Source organism: Camelus ferus, chromosome 22, assembly GCF_009834535.1.
Source record: "Camelus ferus isolate YT-003-E chromosome 22, BCGSAC_Cfer_1.0, whole genome shotgun sequence".
Taxonomy (NCBI): Eukaryota; Metazoa; Chordata; class Mammalia; order Artiodactyla; family Camelidae; genus Camelus; species Camelus ferus.
In genome coordinates, this window is record NC_045717.1 from 24,894,482 (window position 1) to 24,911,826 (window position 17,345).

Below are 17,345 nucleotides of genomic sequence, written 5' to 3' on the forward strand. Positions count from 1 at the left end.
CCTCCTTGGCAGAAGAGGTGACTGAAGACTTTGAAATTGCAGTCAGAAAGGTCCACGGTGTCATCTGGGCTCTGTGGCTTGCTTACCTCCCCGGACTGGTAGCTCACTCTTCTTCCCCTCCCTGGGCACGCGCGCGCGCGCGACCCTAGTTCCAAGCTCCATGGCGTGGGTTCCCGCGAAGCGCGGGGGCGAGCGCCCCGCGGCGCCAGGCCAGGGAGCGGCGTGGAGCCCGTAAAGCCGCCGGGCTGCGCGGGAGGCGCCGGGGCCCCGGAGGCGGGGCGGGGAGGGGCCGGCGGCGGCGCGCGAGCCGACCGCAGTGCGGCCGGCGCTAGGACCCGCAGGGGCCTCCCCGGCTGCCGCCCCTCCCGCTACCCCCGATCCCAGCCCTCCTTCCTCCCCCAAAATGAGGAAACGGAGCAACTTGCTCCAAGTTGTGCAGCCGGGGCCGCCTTGGGGTGCGCAGGCGGCGCGCGGGGGCCCTCCTGGGGGCGGGTGCGGGGTACGGCCCAGGGGCGCCCCCTGAACAGGTGAGCGGGGCGGCGGGGATTGAGGGAGAGACCATGGGACAGTGGGGATACCCAGAGAGCTCGCCGGTTGAGGGGACCCGGCGAGCGCAGGAGGGGCAGGTGTGCACGCGAGCGTGCGCGTCTGGAGCGCGCGGCGGGTGCGCGCCTGGGGCTGGGGGTGGTTAGATGCGATCAGGCGTGGGCTGGGGTGGTATTCTTTTTGGTGCGGGTGTGAGCATCTCCAAGCCCCCGGGTGTGTGTATTCGCGCGTCCACGTGGAGGGATGTGCGCGTGTCTCCGAGCTGCGTGTGCGCGGCCCTGCGTACAGCTCTGCGTGCCCGGGTGGCCCAGCCTCTGGCGCCCAGGTGTTCAAGTGTGGGTTTGTGTGTGTGGAGGGGGGAGGGCGGGTACACACATTTCGGAATGTCTGAGCATCTGTGTGTGTTCACACGTGTAGACGTGTGTACACACCTGTCTCTAGGTGAAACTGCCTTTGCTTGCATACGCGCCTGCTTGTGGGTACCTGTGTCCACCTGTGTGTTTGTGTGTGCTCATGTGTACATGGATCAGTATGTGTGTGAGTACATGTAGGGGTTTACAGGGGCACATACTGGAGGGGCAGAGATTCACCCACCCCAATCCACCACCCAGCGCCCACCGCCCCACTTGGTGGGATCCATGGGGGAGGCAGAGGGCAGAAAAGCCTCCCCTCTAGCAGCAGTGAGGGACTTTGTGTGTTTGTCCCTGGCCGGGGTGGGAGGATCAGAGAGGCTTAGCTGGCAGCCAGAGGAGCGCAGTGCTGCTGCACTGCCCCGGCCCCCGCCCCCTCCAGGGTCAGAGATTCTTGGGAATGACCTTGAATCATCCTCTATTTCCTTTCCCTGCCCCTGCCTACTCACCAAAAAAGGGGAAGAACCAGGCTCCATTAGGTGGCACCAAGTTTCCCACACACTGTGGGATGCTGGGGCCTGAGCCAGCCCCTGGCCACTGGCTCTGTGCCTATCTTGTGCCTCAGTTTCCCTTTAGGGATGATGGTGGGGCCAGGCTCCATCCTAAGGAACTCACCTGGGGAAAGGCCACCTCCCCAAAGGGGCTCTAGGAGCCACACCTCCTGGCTGTCGCCTCCACCTGGCCTGGGCTGGAAGTGTTAATAATAGCCCCTGGGACCCCAGCCTGGCTTGAATCTGGGCTCTCCAGCTGGTCTCTGCCCCCTCCCCAGGGGAGCCCTCGCTTCCTCCACGCCTGGCACCCCTCACCCAGCTCAGCCAGGATGCCAACGGTGAGTACCCCCAACCTGGGTGCCTGTGTTCGGGTCCTTCCTCTACTCAGTCGCAGGACCTCAGCTCCATAGCCCGGGGGGGTGGGGGGAGCACTCTCTGACCCGTGTCTCTTAGGCGGCGTCTGCCCAGGCTTCCTCTGGTCACTCGGAGTTGCTTTTCCTTCACCTTTCCTCCTGACCGTCTGCCCCAGGCCCCACTTCTGTCTGCGACTCTGATATTTCCTCAGCTGGCTGCTCCCTTGCCCTCTCTCTTTCTGTGTTCTGTTCTCAGTCTCTGTCTCAATCCAGTCTTTTTCTCTCCTCTGGGTCTCTCTCCACCCCCCACCCCCATGTCTCCCTCATGTCCCCTTTCTCCCTGTCTGCACCCCCACCAAGAGGCGCTGGGCCCCGGGCACCCAATGCATCACCAAATGTGAGCACACTCGCCCCAAGCCCGGGGAGCTGGCCTTCCGCAAGGGCGACGTGGTCACCATCCTGGAGGCCTGCGAGGTGAGCAGTGGCGGGGGGATTGGGTGTGCTTGGGGACCACGGTGGGGGATGGCGGGGGTCTACCAGGACACCCCCCACACACACACCGACTGCCGGCTACCTCCCTTCAGAACAAGAGCTGGTACCGCGCCAAGCACCATGCCAGCGGCCAGGAGGGGCTGCTGGCGGCCGGCGCGCTGCGGGAGCGGGAGGCCCTTTCCGCTGACCCGAAGCTCAGCCTCATGCCGTGAGTCGCGGGGAAGGGCCCCGGCCCTGGGGTGGGGTCAGCACGGCCGGGCCAGCCCAGCCCAGCCCAGCCCTCCCTCCTGCTGGCCGCAGGTGGTTCCATGGGAAGATCTCCGGCCAGGAGGCTGTGCAGCAGCTGCAGCCACCAGAAGACGGGCTGTTCCTGGTGCGAGAGTCCGCGCGGCACCCAGGCGACTACGTGCTCTGTGTGAGCTTCGGCCGTGATGTCATCCACTACCGTGTGCTGCACCGGGACGGCCACCTGACCATCGACGAGGCAGTCTGCTTCTGCAACCTCATGGATATGGTGGAGGTACGCACACCACAGGCCCAGGACCCCAGAGCCTATGCCCGCCAGTGCGCAGATGGAGGGACGCCAGCTTCTGCCCCCATCCCTACAGCTGGGTGGATGTGGGGCCCCAGAGCCGCATGCCCCGCAATGCGGAGGAGGGGCTGGTCTCCATGGACCACCCACCCTACAGGTGGTCTGAATACTCTGGGTCCCACCTCCATGGACTGGGGTGACTCCTCTGGGGACTCCCAGGAACCTCCAATTTGACATCAATCCCAAGACACACCCCCATCCTCCTGTTTCCTCCTGGTCTGCATCCTTTTCTGTTCCCATGGAAACCAGCCCAACGAGTCCTATGGGAACCAAACCCCCCTCCTCCTCCTCAAGTCCCAGCTACCCCACCCAAAGACTCCCCTGGGAAGGGGCTGGGATGCAGGGGTTCCCCACACTCAGGGGCCAGCTGGTCTCTGCCCCCTTTGTGGGGGTCCATGTGAGTGAGTATGTCCCTGTGTCTGTCTGGTCTCTGGGCTGATCTCCGCCCCTCACAGCTGCCTCTGCCCTGCCCCACCCTGCAGCATTATAGCAAGGACAAGGGGGCCATCTGCACGAAGCTGGCGAAACCCAAGAGGAAGCAGGGCACCAAGTCGGCAGAGGAGGAGCTGGCCAAGGGTAGGGACCCCACCCTGCCCACCCATGCTGGCTGGGCACACGGCCAAGGCCTCATCACAGGTCGCTGTGCCTGGCTCTGCAGGCAGAAGGCCTGGGCTGCCCTTGGGTCTGGCAGGCACGCCCACCCACACTGATCAGCACAGTATTGGCCTGGTTCCCCGTGTCCCCATCAATCATCCACCCTGTCACCTGAGCCAGAAACTCGGGCCAAACCTCGACCCTCCCCTCCCTCCCACAGCCCCTCCACGGCCGAGTTCTAACACCAGTTAAATCTGGTCCCTCCCTGCCTGGCTGCGCCTGCCCTGACCCAACCTCAGACCTTCTCATCAGACCACCTCCTTCCTGAGCAGGGAGTGCCCTTTCCTCCCAAACCCTGTGGTCTCAGAGGCAATTTTCTACTGTGGAAATCCACCCACATCACTCCCCTGCTTAAAAGAGGGAGGCCAGGCACCTCCACTGCCTTCCAGAACCTTCCCTTGGGGCTGAGCTATTCTTCCTGCTTCATCTAAAAGGTCCTTCCTATATTCACAAGCTGCACCACGCCTCACCGGGTTATGTGACTCCTTGTTTCTTCCCATGCCTCTGTACTGTTGTGTGTTCTGTTCCCCTCACCTAAAATGCTTGTCCAGCCCTTGAGTAGCGAAATCCTCAATACTCAGGCAAATGCACCCTTCCGTGGCCACCCCTTTCGAACTTGGTGATCATGGCGGTCTTCTCGGAAGCATCCTGGGGGTGGCATCCAGGTGGAGGCTGGCCTCACCATGCCTGATCGTACCCAAGTGCTCATGATTTGGAGAGGGGCTTTGTGGAGGAAGAGGAGGCGGCCTGCAGAACCCGCTGGAGGACAGAGGAGGGGGAACACAGGAGTGCTCGAGAGAAAGATCAGGGAGGCTGGAGCGCAGATGAGGACTTAAGAGTGCTAAAAGTTTCTGGAAGTTTCTGGAACCTTTACCAGTCTCTGAACCTGTTATATTTTCGGTCTGTGTGTGTCCCTGGGTGACATGAGGTAAAGGAAGGGAATAGCACAGTGGTAGCCCGAGTGCTTACCATGCACGAAGTCCTGGGTTCAATCCCCAGTACCTCTACTAAAAAAATGAATAAATAAGTAAACCTAATTACCACCCCAAACAACAACAACAGAAAGGGCTGTAAAGGGAAGAGGCTGCGGGGTCCTTGGAAGGACATGGCCTCAGGAAGAAGAGAAAAGGGCAGCCCTGAATGCTGGGCTCTCTTGCTTTCAGTACCAGGAGGGCAGTGCCTCACGTGTGTCCTAGGGCCACTGCTGGGAACAGCAGCCACCCGACTGTGTGCTGTGGGAGACCCAGCCTGGTCTCCCGCCAGGCGGAGTGGCGTGGGAGGGGCTGGAGGAGCCCGGCACTCCTCTGACCTGTCTTCCCCCACAGCCGGCTGGTTACTAAACCTGCAGCATTTGACACTGGGAGTGCAGATCGGAGAGGGGGAGTTTGGAGGTGAGTGAGGGCGTGCTGGGGTGCTGAAGGGCCGTGGGGGTGCGTTGAGTGTTTGGAGGCACAGAGGTGAATTCACGTCCACGCTGTTTGGCTGAGGACCTCAAGGGCTCCTCTCTCTGTGAACGGAGGTTCAGGACAGCCGGGCGAGGAGGAGTTACCGTGGTTGGGCTCTTGCACATGCTGGTCCGTCTGTTTGGGATGTCACTGCCTGGAGTTGTTATTCTGGAAGGCACCGGGGCTTAGATCAGGGGTCACACGACTAAACCGTACAGGGCTGGAGTGCACGTATTTTTGGCTCTGCGCGGCAGATGGTCTATGACATCTGCTCAGCTCTGCTGATGTGGCAGAAAGCCGCCACGGGAAATGAGCAGGCATGATCGTATGCCAATAAAACTTTATTTGTGGACACTGAGATGGAATTTCGTGTGCTTCTCATGCCATGAAATATTCTTTTGATTTTTTCCAACCACTTAAAAGTGTAAAAATCATTCTGTGCTTGCGGGCCTTTGGGAAAACCAGGAGGGGACAGGCCTGGGCTCGAGGGCGGCAGTTGGCAGACCCCTGGCTTGGGTGATTCTCTTAGCTCAGGGGTCTGGAGCCTGTGGGGTGAGGCAGTTTCTGGGCCTGGGGACCCGCAGCTGCGTTTGTGGGGGTCCATGTGAATGAGTATGTCCCTGTGTCTGTCCGGTCTCTGGGGTCCTGATCTCTGCCCCTGCCTGCCCCCAGCCGTCCTGCAGGGCGAGTACCTGGGACAGAAGGTGGCCGTGAAGAACATCAAGTGCGACGTGACGGCCCAGGCCTTCCTGGACGAGACGGCGGTCATGACGTGAGTACCGGGTGAGGGGAGGGCCACCCGGGAAGGGGGTCCCAGCCCGCCCTCACCCTGTGCCTGCCCGCCCCCAGGAAGATGCAGCATAAGAACCTGGTGCGTCTGCTCGGTGTGATCCTGCACCAAGGCCTCTACATCGTCATGGAGCACGTGAGCAAGGTGGGGGCGGGGCCGGGGCGCGGCCCAAGGTGGGGGCGGAGCCGAGGTGGGGGGGGGGGTGGCATGGAGCACGTGAGCAAGGTGGGGGCGGGGCCGAGGCCGGGGGCACGGCCCAAGGAGGGGGCGGAGCCGAGGTGGGGCGTGGCATGGAGCACGTGAGCAAGGTGGGGGCGGGGCGGGGCGGGGCCGGGCGGGAAGCGGCCCAGCAGCTTCGAGCACCCCCCATCCCCGCCTGTGTTCCCCCACAGGGTAACCTGGTGAACTTCCTACGGACGCGGGGCCGGGCCCTCGTAAACACCCCGCAGCTCCTGCAGTTTTCCCTGTGAGTGGGGCTCCCAGGGGGCGGGAAAACCCAGGCACGGAGCAGGGAGGAGTCTGTGGCCCAGGCACCAGAGCCCCGTGCCCCCGCCCCCTCCCCAGGCACGTGGCCGAGGGCATGGAATACCTGGAGAGCAAGAAGCTGGTGCACCGAGACCTGGCCGCCCGGAACATCCTTGTGTCCGAGGACCTGGTGGCCAAGGTCAGCGACTTCGGCCTGGCCAAAGCCGAGAGGAAGGGACTGGACTCCAGTCGGCTGCCAGTCAAGTGGACGGCACCCGAGGCTCTCAAACACGGGGTGAGCCCTCCTTACCCACCAGGGCCCTTGGAACCTAGCTCCACTGTGTGACCCTGGGCCGGTCTCTTGACCTCTGTAAACTCCCACGGGAAGTTGCTCCACCTCCCAGTCAGCCCTTGGCCCATGTTTGTTCCTTTTAGCCCCTGTCTGGGCCTTGGTCTCCTCATTTCTGAAACAGCCTTGGGCTCAGCACTGACAGCAAGAATAACCTCATTCTTGCTCTGAGGCTGAGTTTGTGGTGGGCGGGTAGATTTGGGGGCAGGAGTCTACTGGGAGGAGACCAGAAAGTGAAGGTCAACCCAGGGAGACTTCCTGGAGGAAGCAGGGCTGGAGCAGAAGCCCTGAGGGGGTCCCTCCTCAACCTGATCTTGGGCCCCACAGAAGTTCTCCAGCAAGTCAGATGTCTGGAGTTTTGGGGTGCTGCTGTGGGAGGTCTTCTCATACGGCCGGGCTCCATACCCCAAGATGGTGAGCAGGGTCCAGGGGGAGGGCTGGGTCCTGTTCAGGTCTAGAGGTTGTGACCCTGACCCCCAGCCCACACCAGCATGCCCCTTGCCCACAGTCGCTGAAGGAGGTGTCAGAGGCCGTGGAGAAGGGGTATCGCATGGAGCCCCCCGAAGGCTGCCCAGGCCCCATCCATGCCCTCATGAGCAGCTGCTGGGAGGCTGAGCCGGCTCGCCGACCGCCCTTCCGCAAACTGGCCGAGAAGCTGGCCCGGGAGCTGCGCAGCGCCAGTGCTTCGGCCCCCACTGGGGGGCAGGACGTGGACAGCTCCACCTCGCCCCACAGCCAGGAGCCCTGACCCTGCCCACGGGGCCTCAAGCCCCAGAGGACCGAGAGAGTAGGGGGTACAGGGTGGGGACTTGGTCCAGGCTTGAAGAGGAGCAGGGCCAGCGAGCTGCCCACCCGGCTAGCATCGTAGGGGCAGGCCCATGTGGGGGGCTGCGGGCCGCCCATGGGCACCACAGCTCCGGGGAGGCGAAGAATTAGCACCTGGATAAAGACTGGTACCAGAGACTGGGTGTCTGTCTCTCTCTGCTGCCCCTTGTGTCCCCCTGGGGCACCCCCATCACTCAGCCGGGGTGGGGATCTGCCTGTCCAGGTGTCTCTCCCCTGAGGGGTTCACCCAGCTAGTACCCTGCAGCCCTTGAGGACATACATTTCCCTGGGGATGGAGCCAGGAAACCCCCAGGGATCCAGAGCCCCCTGTGGACCCACTTGCCATCACGCACAGATTCTCCACTGCACACCACTCGTGGGCGCCATATTCAGTGGTGAGGACCCCACCCCAAGCCCTCGGGGAGAGTGTGCCAGCAGCCACAGAGGTCTAAGCTCCCTGTGCTGGCATCCTCTTCTGTCCCCAGCCCTGGCCCCTCAGAGAGGGTGTATGGGAGCCCAGGGAGGGCCTGCCACTGTTGTGGTGTCCCCTCCTGGGGACACTCCTGTGTGGCCTCCCGTGTCCCCCACCTGTCACGACCTAACAGCCTGACTCAGTAACTCCAGGGGCACGCTTGCTGAAACACGCCAGCCGCAAGGCCTGTCCTCAGGCCCCACGCCTCCTGTCCTCTCCCGTGCAGGGCTGGGGCTGTGGGCCTTCAGCCCCAGGTGCCAGTCCTGGCGACCCCCTGGCTGCGTGGCCCACTGCCTCGGACTGAGGGCGTATCTGGGATGAGGGACACAAGTGCTAATCTTGCCGTGTTCTGGGCAAACCGAGGGGACAGTCCCCCTCCCTGAGTCCCAGCAGCCTCCTCTTTGATCAGGCGTGAGGACCCCGAAGGCTCACACCAGTGAAGGGCTGAGTGCATACAGCTGGTGCTCAGTTATTGCTGCGATTGTCAACCACTCCCCCTCTGACGTTCCCAACCAGCCAGCCTCTAGGATGCCTGGATGTGGGCGGGGGGGTCTTTGGCCAGATGGGCATGGCTGCCACTCCAGGACCCCCTGAGCTATGAGGGGCTTTCAGGCCACAGCACACGCTCCCAGCTCGGCTGACCCACCTCTGCCCCAGCTGAGCCAGAGAAAGTCTCGGCATCACGCTGACTTGCAGTGCCCTTGAGCCCCGCCACCCTCAGGCCTCAGTTTCCCCACCGGCACCTGAAGGGGTTTAGCGACTTTTCCTGGGGTAGAAATAACAGGTGGGAGGCTGGAGGGGCTGAGAGTGGCCTGGCCCCCCTAATCCAGCTGGAGGGGGCCACCTGTGCCTGTGGCCCCGCACCACCCCCGGCCCGCCCCTAATCCGGCCCTCTAAGCTGACACAGCGTCTGAACCTTCAGCCGCATCCTGCTAAGTCGCCAAAGCCCCCCACGCCCAACACCCGGATCCCTCCTGCACCTCGTAACCCACCCGGGGCCAGTTAGCCAGCTGGGGCCTGAGACCAGAGCAGCTCGTCAGCATTTTAAAGTGATGAAGCAATTAGGGAATTACCTCCCCTGACACCACAGGCATTGCTCTCCTGTCCACAGCCCACCTTACAGACCAGGCAGCTGAGGCCTAGAGGGGCCCCAGGGAGCCTCTTGAAACAGCTGCCCCTTCAGGCGTTAATTCTCCTGCCCACCCCAGGCCTCCCTCCTGGTCGAAGGCCTCTGGACTCTACCGCCAACTCCTCTAGGGCCCGCTGAGAGAGAGAGAGAGTGTGTGTGTGTGTGTGTGTGTGTGTGTGTGTGTGTGTGCGCGCGCGCGCGTCTGAGTGCACACGCACGTGAGAGTACCTCTCTCCATCTCTCTTTCTGTGTGTGTGTCTCTCCCCCTACGAAGCCGACATCCAGAAGGATCTATCTCTGCTTCTCTCGTACTCACTCTCTGGTCCATCCATAGGGCTGGGCCTCCGCCTCTTTCTACTGGGACCTCCCTCCTGTCCTCTGCCCTGTGTCTAAATCCAGCAGCTGTTTCCAGGCCTCACCTTGCCCTCTCTCACTCCCAGTCCCCCTCCTCTCAGTTTTCAGGGCACCCTCCTCCCTGAGCCCTTAGGCTCCTTGGATTGGGGCGGGGGGTGGCACACCAGTCCCAGTCCCAACCTAGATCCTGCCCTGGCCCTCAGGCACCACCTCAGGGACAGCCCATCATCCACTTGTCCTGCAAACAGGGGCCTGGGTATACCTGCGCCGCCTCCTCAAACTTTCTCCTCCTCCCCCGGAATTGCCCTCCTGTCCCCATCTCCCCGCACCTTGCCCTGACCAGGCCTCTGGCCTTCTCCTGGCCTTCCATCTTGCCCACAGTAGATGCTCATCGAAAATGCCATCTGTGCCCCTTCCCTGCTCCACAACCTCCAATGGCTCCCCAGTACTATCCCCTTCACACCCAGTCTTGTCCAGAATTTACAGTCTTTCACTCCATCTCCCATTCTGATCACCTTCCTTAAAAGACCAACCTTCCCCCCCTCCCCACTTGAGTTCTCTCCCCAGGCTTCTGCACCTGACACGCTACATTCTACTCACGTAGCTGCAGATTGTCTTTGTCCCCACTAGGATGTGGAGGGGCTCCAAATGTCCAAGATTTGGGTCTGTTTTGTTTACTGCTGTGAATAGCACCTGGTATATGGTAAGCTCACTTAAGTGTTTATTGAGTGACTCAAAAGTGAACTTCTATTCTTACCTCAAAACCCAGCTAGAATGCCCTATACTCCTTGCCCTGCACAACGTCCAGGGGAGCCAGCTGGAATTGCCTTCATCTCTGGGAACCTCAGCTTCCCCAACCCCTGCTGACAGCTATGAATCTAAGAGGGCCTTTTCCTCACCCCAGATGCTAGAAACAGTCGCAGTGGGCGTTCTTTAAGCGCTCACTGTCTGCCAGTCACTGTGCAGCGCTCTTTCGTCGATGCATTGAGTCCCTATGAGAGCCCCATGGGGCAAGTTCTGTTGTTTTACCCCATGGGGCAAGTTCTGTTGTTTTGCCCCATGGGGCAAGTTCTAGCTGTTTCACAGCTGGGGAAATTGAGGCCCAAAGAGGGGAGGCTCTTGTGGATGTCCTACAGTGAGGGGTGGCAGACCCAGGCTGCCGGTGTCCCTCCAACCCCTGGAGCCCCAGCCCTCCGCCTCCTGGCCCTCCCTCTGTGGCTCAGAGCAGCCAGCACCTGGGTGGGAGGGGCCACCTCAATTAATCACCTCGCTAATCCTCCCTGCCGCCTGGCCCCAACCCCCTCGGGTCTGGCTGGGCCAGGCCTGCAGCTGACACGGGCGCTCAGCCCGCGGGGGCCGTTGGAGGGGCTGCTGGGGGCGGTGAGCACTGGGCAGGTGGGCACAGGTGGGCCTGGGTGGGAGTTGGGGGCACAGAGAGCCCCCTAGGGCAGATGTCTTGGGAGTAAGGAAGTGTTCCCTGGGGCAGTGGCCCAGCTCCTGCCTTCCTGGGGGTCCTAGACCCAGAGATAGAGACAGAGACAGAGATAAAGGGAGATAAAGCAGTCAGGGAGAGCTCCAGAGAGAAAGACAAATAGAGGTGGTGGGGCAGAGACACAGAGAAAAGTAATCAGAACAGAAGGAAGTGGACACGGAGAGAGAGAATCCAAGATGGACAGAGAGACTAGGGAGGCAGAATGAACGCAGGACCCAGCGAGGGGAGGAGCCCCTCCACATCTCACCCCACACCCAGCAGGGGCTGGGGGCTCCCCTGCCCTCCCAGCTGCAGTCCCTCCTGTCTCACCACCATCTGTCCTGCTGCCGTCCCGCCAGGTGGGGGCGAGGAGGCGCCATGTTCCTGAACCCCGGAGAGGGGCCGGCGGCTGAGGGCGCGGGGCCAGGGCCAGGGGAGGAGACCCCCAAGAAGAAGCACCGGAGGAACCGCACGACCTTCACCACCTACCAGCTGCACCAGCTGGAGCGGGCATTCGAGGCCTCCCACTACCCGGACGTTTACAGCCGCGAGGAGCTGGCAGCCAAGGTGCACCTGCCCGAGGTGCGCGTGCAGGTGAGGGTACCCCCTAACAAGCTGGCGGGGGGAGCCAGATATGGACCCTCTCAGTGCATGGGAACGCTTCCTGGAAGATGGGATGTGGGACTGGGGCCTTGATGTTTAAGTAGGAGTTTGCCAATTAGAAAGAAGGAAGGGCACTTTTCTAGGCATCTAGAACAGTGTGTGCAAAGACGTGGAGGGGTTAAATTGGAGGCATTTCCTTAGAGCTGGGTGTGAGGCAGGTGGAAGGGGAGGCGAAGAAAGAGCTTGTGAAGGGCCTCAAATGCCAAGCTCAGTGGCTGAGCCTTCGTGCCCAGGGCCAGGAGAGACCAGGGAGGAGGCCACGGGCCCTGAGGAGGCCTGGACAAAGAGAAAGACAAGGAGAGGCTGGATTCAGAAAAGTCTTCGGGGCCAAGAGGTAGCAACCATTCTCTCAAGACAGTCACCCCTCAAGGCAGGCGACGAGACACGCCGGCACTGCAACGGGTCGGAGTCAGGTCGGGCGGCAGGAAGAGCGCCGAGAGGCGGGGGGCCCAGACGGGGACAGTGGGCCCACCCCTCCCCGCAGTCCTGAGCTGGGAGCGCCTCTCTTGCTACCCCCAGGTGTGGTTCCAGAACCGCCGGGCCAAGTGGCGCCGCCAGGAGCGTCTGGAGTCAGGTTCCGGGACCGTGGCAGCCCCAAGGCTCCCTGAGGCCCCAGCGCTGCCCTTTGCCCGCCCTCCTGCCACGCCACTGCCCCTGGAGCCCTGGCTGGGCCCTGCGCCCCCCGCCGTGCCAGGCCTCCCGCGCCTCCTGGGCCCGGGCCCAGGGCTGCAGGGGTCCTTCGGGCCCCATGCCTTTGGTCCAGCCTTCACAGACAGCTTCACCCTGGAGGAAGCATCCCTGCGGCTGCTGGCCAAGGAGCACGCGCAGGCTCTGGACAGGGCCTGGCCGTCAGCCTGAGCCTGGTGCCTGCCCAGCCCTCCCACCTCAGCCTGTCTGTGGCCACCCACATTGGGCCCCCGGCCCCACCATCACCTCCTTCCCCTGCCTTGCAGGGGAACTGGCACACGGTCTCAGGAAGAAGGTGGCCAAAGGATTCCCAGGCCAGGGGTGGGTTCCTGGCCTGGCCTCAGGGAGTCTGTGCCCTTGTGGGGCCTCAGTCTCCCCATCTGTCAAATGTGTGAGGGTGGCGTGGATTCTGAGGTTCTTAGACTGTAAGGCTGCAATCAGGAGCCACCGGGATGTTAATTCTGTGAGCTGATGAAACTAAATCCCTCTGCCTGCTCCTAATCTTCCAACAGCCGAGCCACCCTGGCTCTCGGAGCCTCCCTCCGAGAAACAGTGCCAGCAGTAGCAGCTCCTGTTCAACCCGCCTCCTTTCACTGTGTGCTCCCAGTGTGCCCAGTGCTTTACCCCACGACGGGGCGCGGCCATCAGCCCCATCTTGCAGCAGAGGAAATTGAGGCCCAGAGAGGTGAAGCCAGTTTCCTGGGGCCACACAGCCAGGACGGGGTGGAGCTGCCTGACTCCATTGCCCCAGGCGCCATGCTGGACCCAGGCCAGGTGCTAATCAGGGACTCTCAGGTAGCGGCAGGCTGACGCTGGGTGAATACTGTCTGTCCCTGCTCTCCCCATTTATCAAAGTACGGCTTATGTGCCTACTGACCACTGCCCCCCTCATGTCTCCCAGCCTACTGATGGTGGGTTGGGGCCCTGGTCCAACCCAACCGTGTCTCCCCAGGGCTCATGAGGGCATGATGGCCACCCTCCCAGGCCTGAGCTGGACTCCGAAATAAGGCTGTTGGGGAACAAGGAATGGGGTATTACTGGTGCCTAGGGCTGGCAGTGAGATGGGGCAGCCCAGGTCAGGACAGGAAGGGGGCGTGGACAGGGCAGCACTCCACCCTCTCCAGGCTCCGTCCACAGAGTGACCACAGGCCCTAGGAGATTCCAAGAATTTCACACCTGGGTCACCTGCCCACTGGGGCTCACAGCTCATCCTGAACTTCCGATGGCACCTCACACGTGAACCCGTGAGCCTGGCGGCCCCTGAGGCAGCCAGGTCACCCCCTCCGCCCAGCCATTTTCCCACCCATCCAGTATGCAGTGGGGATGCGACCGGGAACAAGGCAGAGAAAACCCCTGCCCTAATGGAGCTGCCACTCCAGGAGAGACAAGCAGCATGATTTTAAAAATAACCAAGTAAAACATGGAACGCCTGCTGGTGGTAAGTGCTGGGGGGCAAATAAAACCAAGAAGGGCTGTCAGGAGTGTGTGGCAGGGTTGCAGTTTAAAAGGGTAGTCGGGGAGGCCTCACAAAGGTGACATCAGAGCAGAGACCTGGAGATGAAAGAGGGAGCCATGGGAGCACCCGAGGGAAGAGCTACCCAGGCGAAGGGCACAGTACACGCAAAGGCCCTGGGGCAGCACCATGCCTGGCATGTTGGGAGAAGAGCGAGGAGGCCTGTGGCCATTACAACTTTGATTTCTACCCTGAAAGCCTTGGGGAACCACAGGAGGGTTGGGACACTCCGCCTTCCCAGAGCAGGCCACCAGGAGGGCAGGTGTGCGGTAATCCGCCTGACAGAGTCCTCCTAAGCGGATGAAAGCTCTCATTTTCCTGGGACCAGGCAGAACTAGCCCCAGGGACCCTGCCCTCCCCAACCTGTCCAGCTCTTGGACAGAGGGGCCTGGAGGGTGAGGGAGCCCTAGTCCAGCCCCTAGTAGCGTCCACCCCCACGCAGGTGCCTACCAAGGAGACGGCACGGCATGGGGGTGGGGCCCTGGCACCGTGTCTGTGTGTCCTCTAGCTTCCTCCAATGGTAAGCACCAGTGAGGGTGACAGGAGGATGGTGGGTAAACCCAGGTCCCTCAGCTCAAGAGATTGGCCAGTGAAGATAACCCGTGACTTCGGCGTGAAGGAAAGGGCAGCCCCTTCCCTCTGGCTGGGCTTGCTGCACTGGGTAGGAAGTTTCAGCCAGGGGCTCTGGGACCGCCTCTGCCCAGGGGAACTATCCACTTTAAAAGGACCTAGAAATGGAGAGAGCCACACCGCTGAATACTGAAGCAACTGGATCCAGCTATGCCTGAACCCAGAACCTACCCCTGGACATTTCAGCTCTTGAAGCTCACAAAGATTCTTTTCTGCTCTGGATGACTTGGTTCAGGTATGAGTACACTGCAGCCAAGAGAGGCTTGGCTAGAAAAGCCTGCCCTCGAGGACAGAGATCAGAGCCTCCTGGGCAGTGCTGGAATTTGAGGAAATCAGGGTGAGAAGCCCAGTGAGGACCGGAGATAAAGACGAACCTGCAGAAGCCCAGCCGATTGCTGGGGGTGGAGGCTGGGCCATGGAACCACTGGGTCTGAAGTGCTCCCCTCCCCGCTGCCCGCCCCAGGTCCCTCCTGGCCCCACCGTCAGACAATACCCAGAAGCATCCCAGGCCTGCGAACAGTTGCCCCGAAGTCTTTATTGGCCCCCAGGACCCTGATCTAGCCTCTCTGTGGGGGCCACCCAGGAACCCTAGTGATGGGGTCTCCTTTGTTCTCTGAAAAGTCTGTTTTTTCTGGAAAATAAAAAGTCCTTGGAAAGTCAAGGTGCTCCGGTCCCTCCCCTGCTAGAACTTCCGGTTCTTGCTCAGCCGGTTGTGACGCCAGATGTTGTGTTTCCGCAGCAGCCGCCAGTACTCCCGGGTCTCAGGGTCCAGCTCCTCCAGCTTCTTGGGGGGGCCCACATTCATCTGGAACAGCCTGGTAGGGTGTGGGCAGGAGGCAGGGTTGCAGAGCAGCCCCCTGCAGCTCCCCTGCCCCAGGAATCCTGGGTAGAGGAAACAGCAGGACTGGATCCCACAGTGGCTGCAGGGTCTCAGGGCAATCCTCCCCACCCTTGGTCGGGTCTCTGGCTATGGAACAGGGGGCCCCTCCAGGGCCCTCCCCCCCTCCGTCCCAGTGGTGCTGGGATCTGAGGTAGGCACACGCCAAGCCTTCTGCCTCCTGGCCATTGTCCATGCTGCACTGCCCACCTGGAATGCCTCCCCACCCACCCACTCAACCTTTCTAAACCTCCCCCAGCTTGATGGATGGCATGTGCCAATGGCTTGCGTGTCCTGCCACTGCTCTCCCTGCAGCCCCGCTGAGGGCTGTGCTCCATCAAGTTCTTGCTGTCTACCTCTACTTTCCACCTTGCCCCTGCTGTTTCATTAACACACGAGGTACAGACCTTTGCACTGGCTGTTCCCACCCACCTCTGAAGCTCTGTCCTCCCACTCAGGTGTTGACTCATGCAGCACCTCCCCAAGGTGATCAGATTTGATCTGTCAGGACCTCCTTACCCAGTCGCTGGCTCTCCCAGTTCTCTGGCCTGGCACACTCACCACTCCGGGTACTCGGCGTCCGGCTTCAAGACCACATCCTGGCCCTCCTTGTAGATGTTGACACCCATGGCGTGCGTGGTGAGCCGGACGGGGTCTGTACACACTTCTGGGTCTTTCAGAGCCTCACTGACCACACCGCCTTTGCCTCCTTTGCCACCCTTAATGACTGAGGTGGGGGAGAGTCATTTTAGCCCAGCCCCACCCTTGGGAGGCCAGCTTTCCCCTTCTGCCCTTTCTGACCCTGCGTGCTGCATTCAAAATGATTTAAAGTGGGACCAAGCTATTCCTTTTCAATTCCGTTTTCAGTCCTTCCGTTTATCTCACGGAGAAAGCCTCCACTGGCTGCTCTGTCTTCAAAATCTCACGTTTGCCAATTCCCTCCCTTTCAACGAAAGAGATCAGGCAAGGCTGCATCCAGAGAAAATTTAAATAACCCTGTTTTGGTTTTAATACTGAGGTGGGGCCCATTGACTCCCCGAGTTTCTGGTGGTAACATGCCAAAGGTGACAGTGATTTGGAGGCAGAAACGAGATTGGGACCCAAGTTCGTGACCTAGCCTCTACACCGGGAAGGAAAAAAAAAAAAAAAAAAGCAGCTAAGCAGTGAAGCACAAGTGCGCTAACCCGCACCATCGCTGGCGCATGCGCAATTGAGTCCAATCGGCTCACATCCTTCAAACTGCGCCTGCGCCATTTAGCGTCCACCTCAAAGCATGCGCGCTGACTCTAAGGCGCAATTCCCCAACCAGCGCTTGCGCACTCCTCAATGTCCCTACTGTTCCCATCTAGTTCCTTCTTAACACAGCTTACCCGGTCTCTTGGCATAATCTCGTACATGGAGTCTCCCAGGAGTGGCAGGGTCCGGGAGTTCCCGGGCCCGACAACCGGCCCAGCTCCGGGTAGCCCCGATGAGGCGTCGGGCCGCCATGACGTACGCCGGCTGCCTGCACGTGCACGTTTCCGGAATACGTCAGCGGCCAAGGGGTACTTGGGAGTTGTAGGCTTCTAGAGATTTATGGGAAATGTAGTACTCCGGCCTTAGGCATACATTTATTTTGAGTTCTTTAAACTTGCACAGATACTCTCGGTTGCTGTATGAGGCGACTTCCAAAGAATGTTTCATTGATTTCTTGCCCTTCTTCAGTTACTTATCAATTAAGTATCACACCTTATGCACTCCTGAGTCTATTCTGTGAGCAATTATTGAAAAAGTCAAAATAATAAAAGCTATCACATATTAGACTCATTATATTCCAAGTCTATCGCTAAATCCGTAACCAGCTCGATTTCGTTTAACCTTCACAATTACGAAGTAGGTATTGTCACTATCCCCAGTTTACAAGTGAGGAAGTCAGAAATTCAGGGAGGGAAAGTTAAGCCAGGAGAGCCATTCGGCCTCCCTACTGTGTGCCACACCGGAAGTCAGTGTACAAAAGGTTCCTGCGCCGCTTCCGGTCCCTGGAGTCGCTAGAGTACCTCTTTCACCTCCTGTATTTTTCTCCAGTCCCATTTCTTCCCATCTGCCGTCCCTTGGAATAATGACCACAGCCGTAGCAGACGAGCAGTGATTTTTAACC

At 60.7% G+C, this 17,345-nt stretch overlaps 3 protein-coding genes across 4 annotated transcripts; 2 read left to right on the forward strand and 1 right to left on the reverse strand.

Moving 5' to 3' along the window:
- Positions 1-384: 384 nt before the first annotated feature.
- MATK (megakaryocyte-associated tyrosine kinase) lies at positions 385-7,546 on the forward strand. The gene is made up of 13 exons (XM_032465928.1): positions 385-527; positions 1,726-1,785; positions 2,161-2,274; positions 2,385-2,500; positions 2,593-2,812; positions 3,367-3,460; positions 4,864-4,929; positions 5,656-5,755; positions 5,833-5,917; positions 6,166-6,239; positions 6,338-6,533; positions 6,915-7,001; positions 7,096-7,546. Exons 2-13 carry the CDS (start codon positions 1,777-1,779, stop codon positions 7,333-7,335), a joined length of 1,401 nt encoding a protein of 466 aa, XP_032321819.1. The 5' UTR covers positions 385-527; positions 1,726-1,776; the 3' UTR covers positions 7,336-7,546.
- RAX2 (retina and anterior neural fold homeobox 2) lies at positions 6,421-14,713 on the forward strand. Its single transcript, XM_032465935.1, has 3 exons — positions 6,421-6,533; positions 11,198-11,432; positions 12,021-14,713. Exons 2-3 carry the CDS (start codon positions 11,217-11,219, stop codon positions 12,357-12,359), a joined length of 555 nt encoding a protein of 184 aa, XP_032321826.1. The 5' UTR covers positions 6,421-6,533; positions 11,198-11,216; the 3' UTR covers positions 12,360-14,713.
- Positions 14,714-14,846: 133 nt separating this feature from the next.
- MRPL54 (mitochondrial ribosomal protein L54) lies at positions 14,847-16,734 on the reverse strand. 2 transcript variants are annotated; one of them, XM_006179342.3, is made up of 3 exons: positions 16,579-16,734; positions 15,770-15,935; positions 14,847-15,146 (listed from the first exon to the last, which is right to left on the reverse strand). In XM_006179342.3, exons 1-3 carry the CDS (start codon positions 16,694-16,696, stop codon positions 15,014-15,016), a joined length of 417 nt encoding a protein of 138 aa, XP_006179404.2. In that variant the 5' UTR covers positions 16,697-16,734; the 3' UTR covers positions 14,847-15,013. The 2 variants fall into 2 exon arrangements, with proteins under 2 accessions (XP_006179404.2, XP_032321827.1); XM_032465936.1 differs by having other exon boundaries at positions 14,847-15,213.
- Positions 16,735-17,345: the final 611 nt, after the last annotated feature.

Coding starts and splice junctions, on each gene's coding strand:
- MATK (XM_032465928.1), top strand. Junction 5,918..6,165: donor TCATGGAGCACGTGAGCAAG/GTGGGGGCGGGG, acceptor GTTCCCCCACAG/GGTAACCTGGTGAACTTCCT. Junction 6,534..6,914: donor CCGAGGCTCTCAAACACGGG/GTGAGCCCTCCT, acceptor TGGGCCCCACAG/AAGTTCTCCAGCAAGTCAGA.
- RAX2 (XM_032465935.1), top strand. CDS start 11,217: ATGTTCCTGAACCCCGGAGAGGGGCCGGCGGCTGAGGGCGCGGGGCCA. Junction 11,433..12,020: donor TGCCCGAGGTGCGCGTGCAG/GTGAGGGTACCC, acceptor TGCTACCCCCAG/GTGTGGTTCCAGAACCGCCG.
- MRPL54 (XM_006179342.3), bottom strand. CDS start 16,696: ATGGCGGCCCGACGCCTCATCGGGGCTACCCGGAGCTGGGCCGGTTGT. Junction 15,936..16,578: donor AGATTATGCCAAGAGACCGG/GTAAGCTGTGTT, acceptor CCCCCACCTCAG/TCATTAAGGGTGGCAAAGGA. Junction 15,147..15,769: donor GACGCCGAGTACCCGGAGTG/GTGAGTGTGCCA, acceptor ACACCCTACCAG/GCTGTTCCAGATGAATGTGG.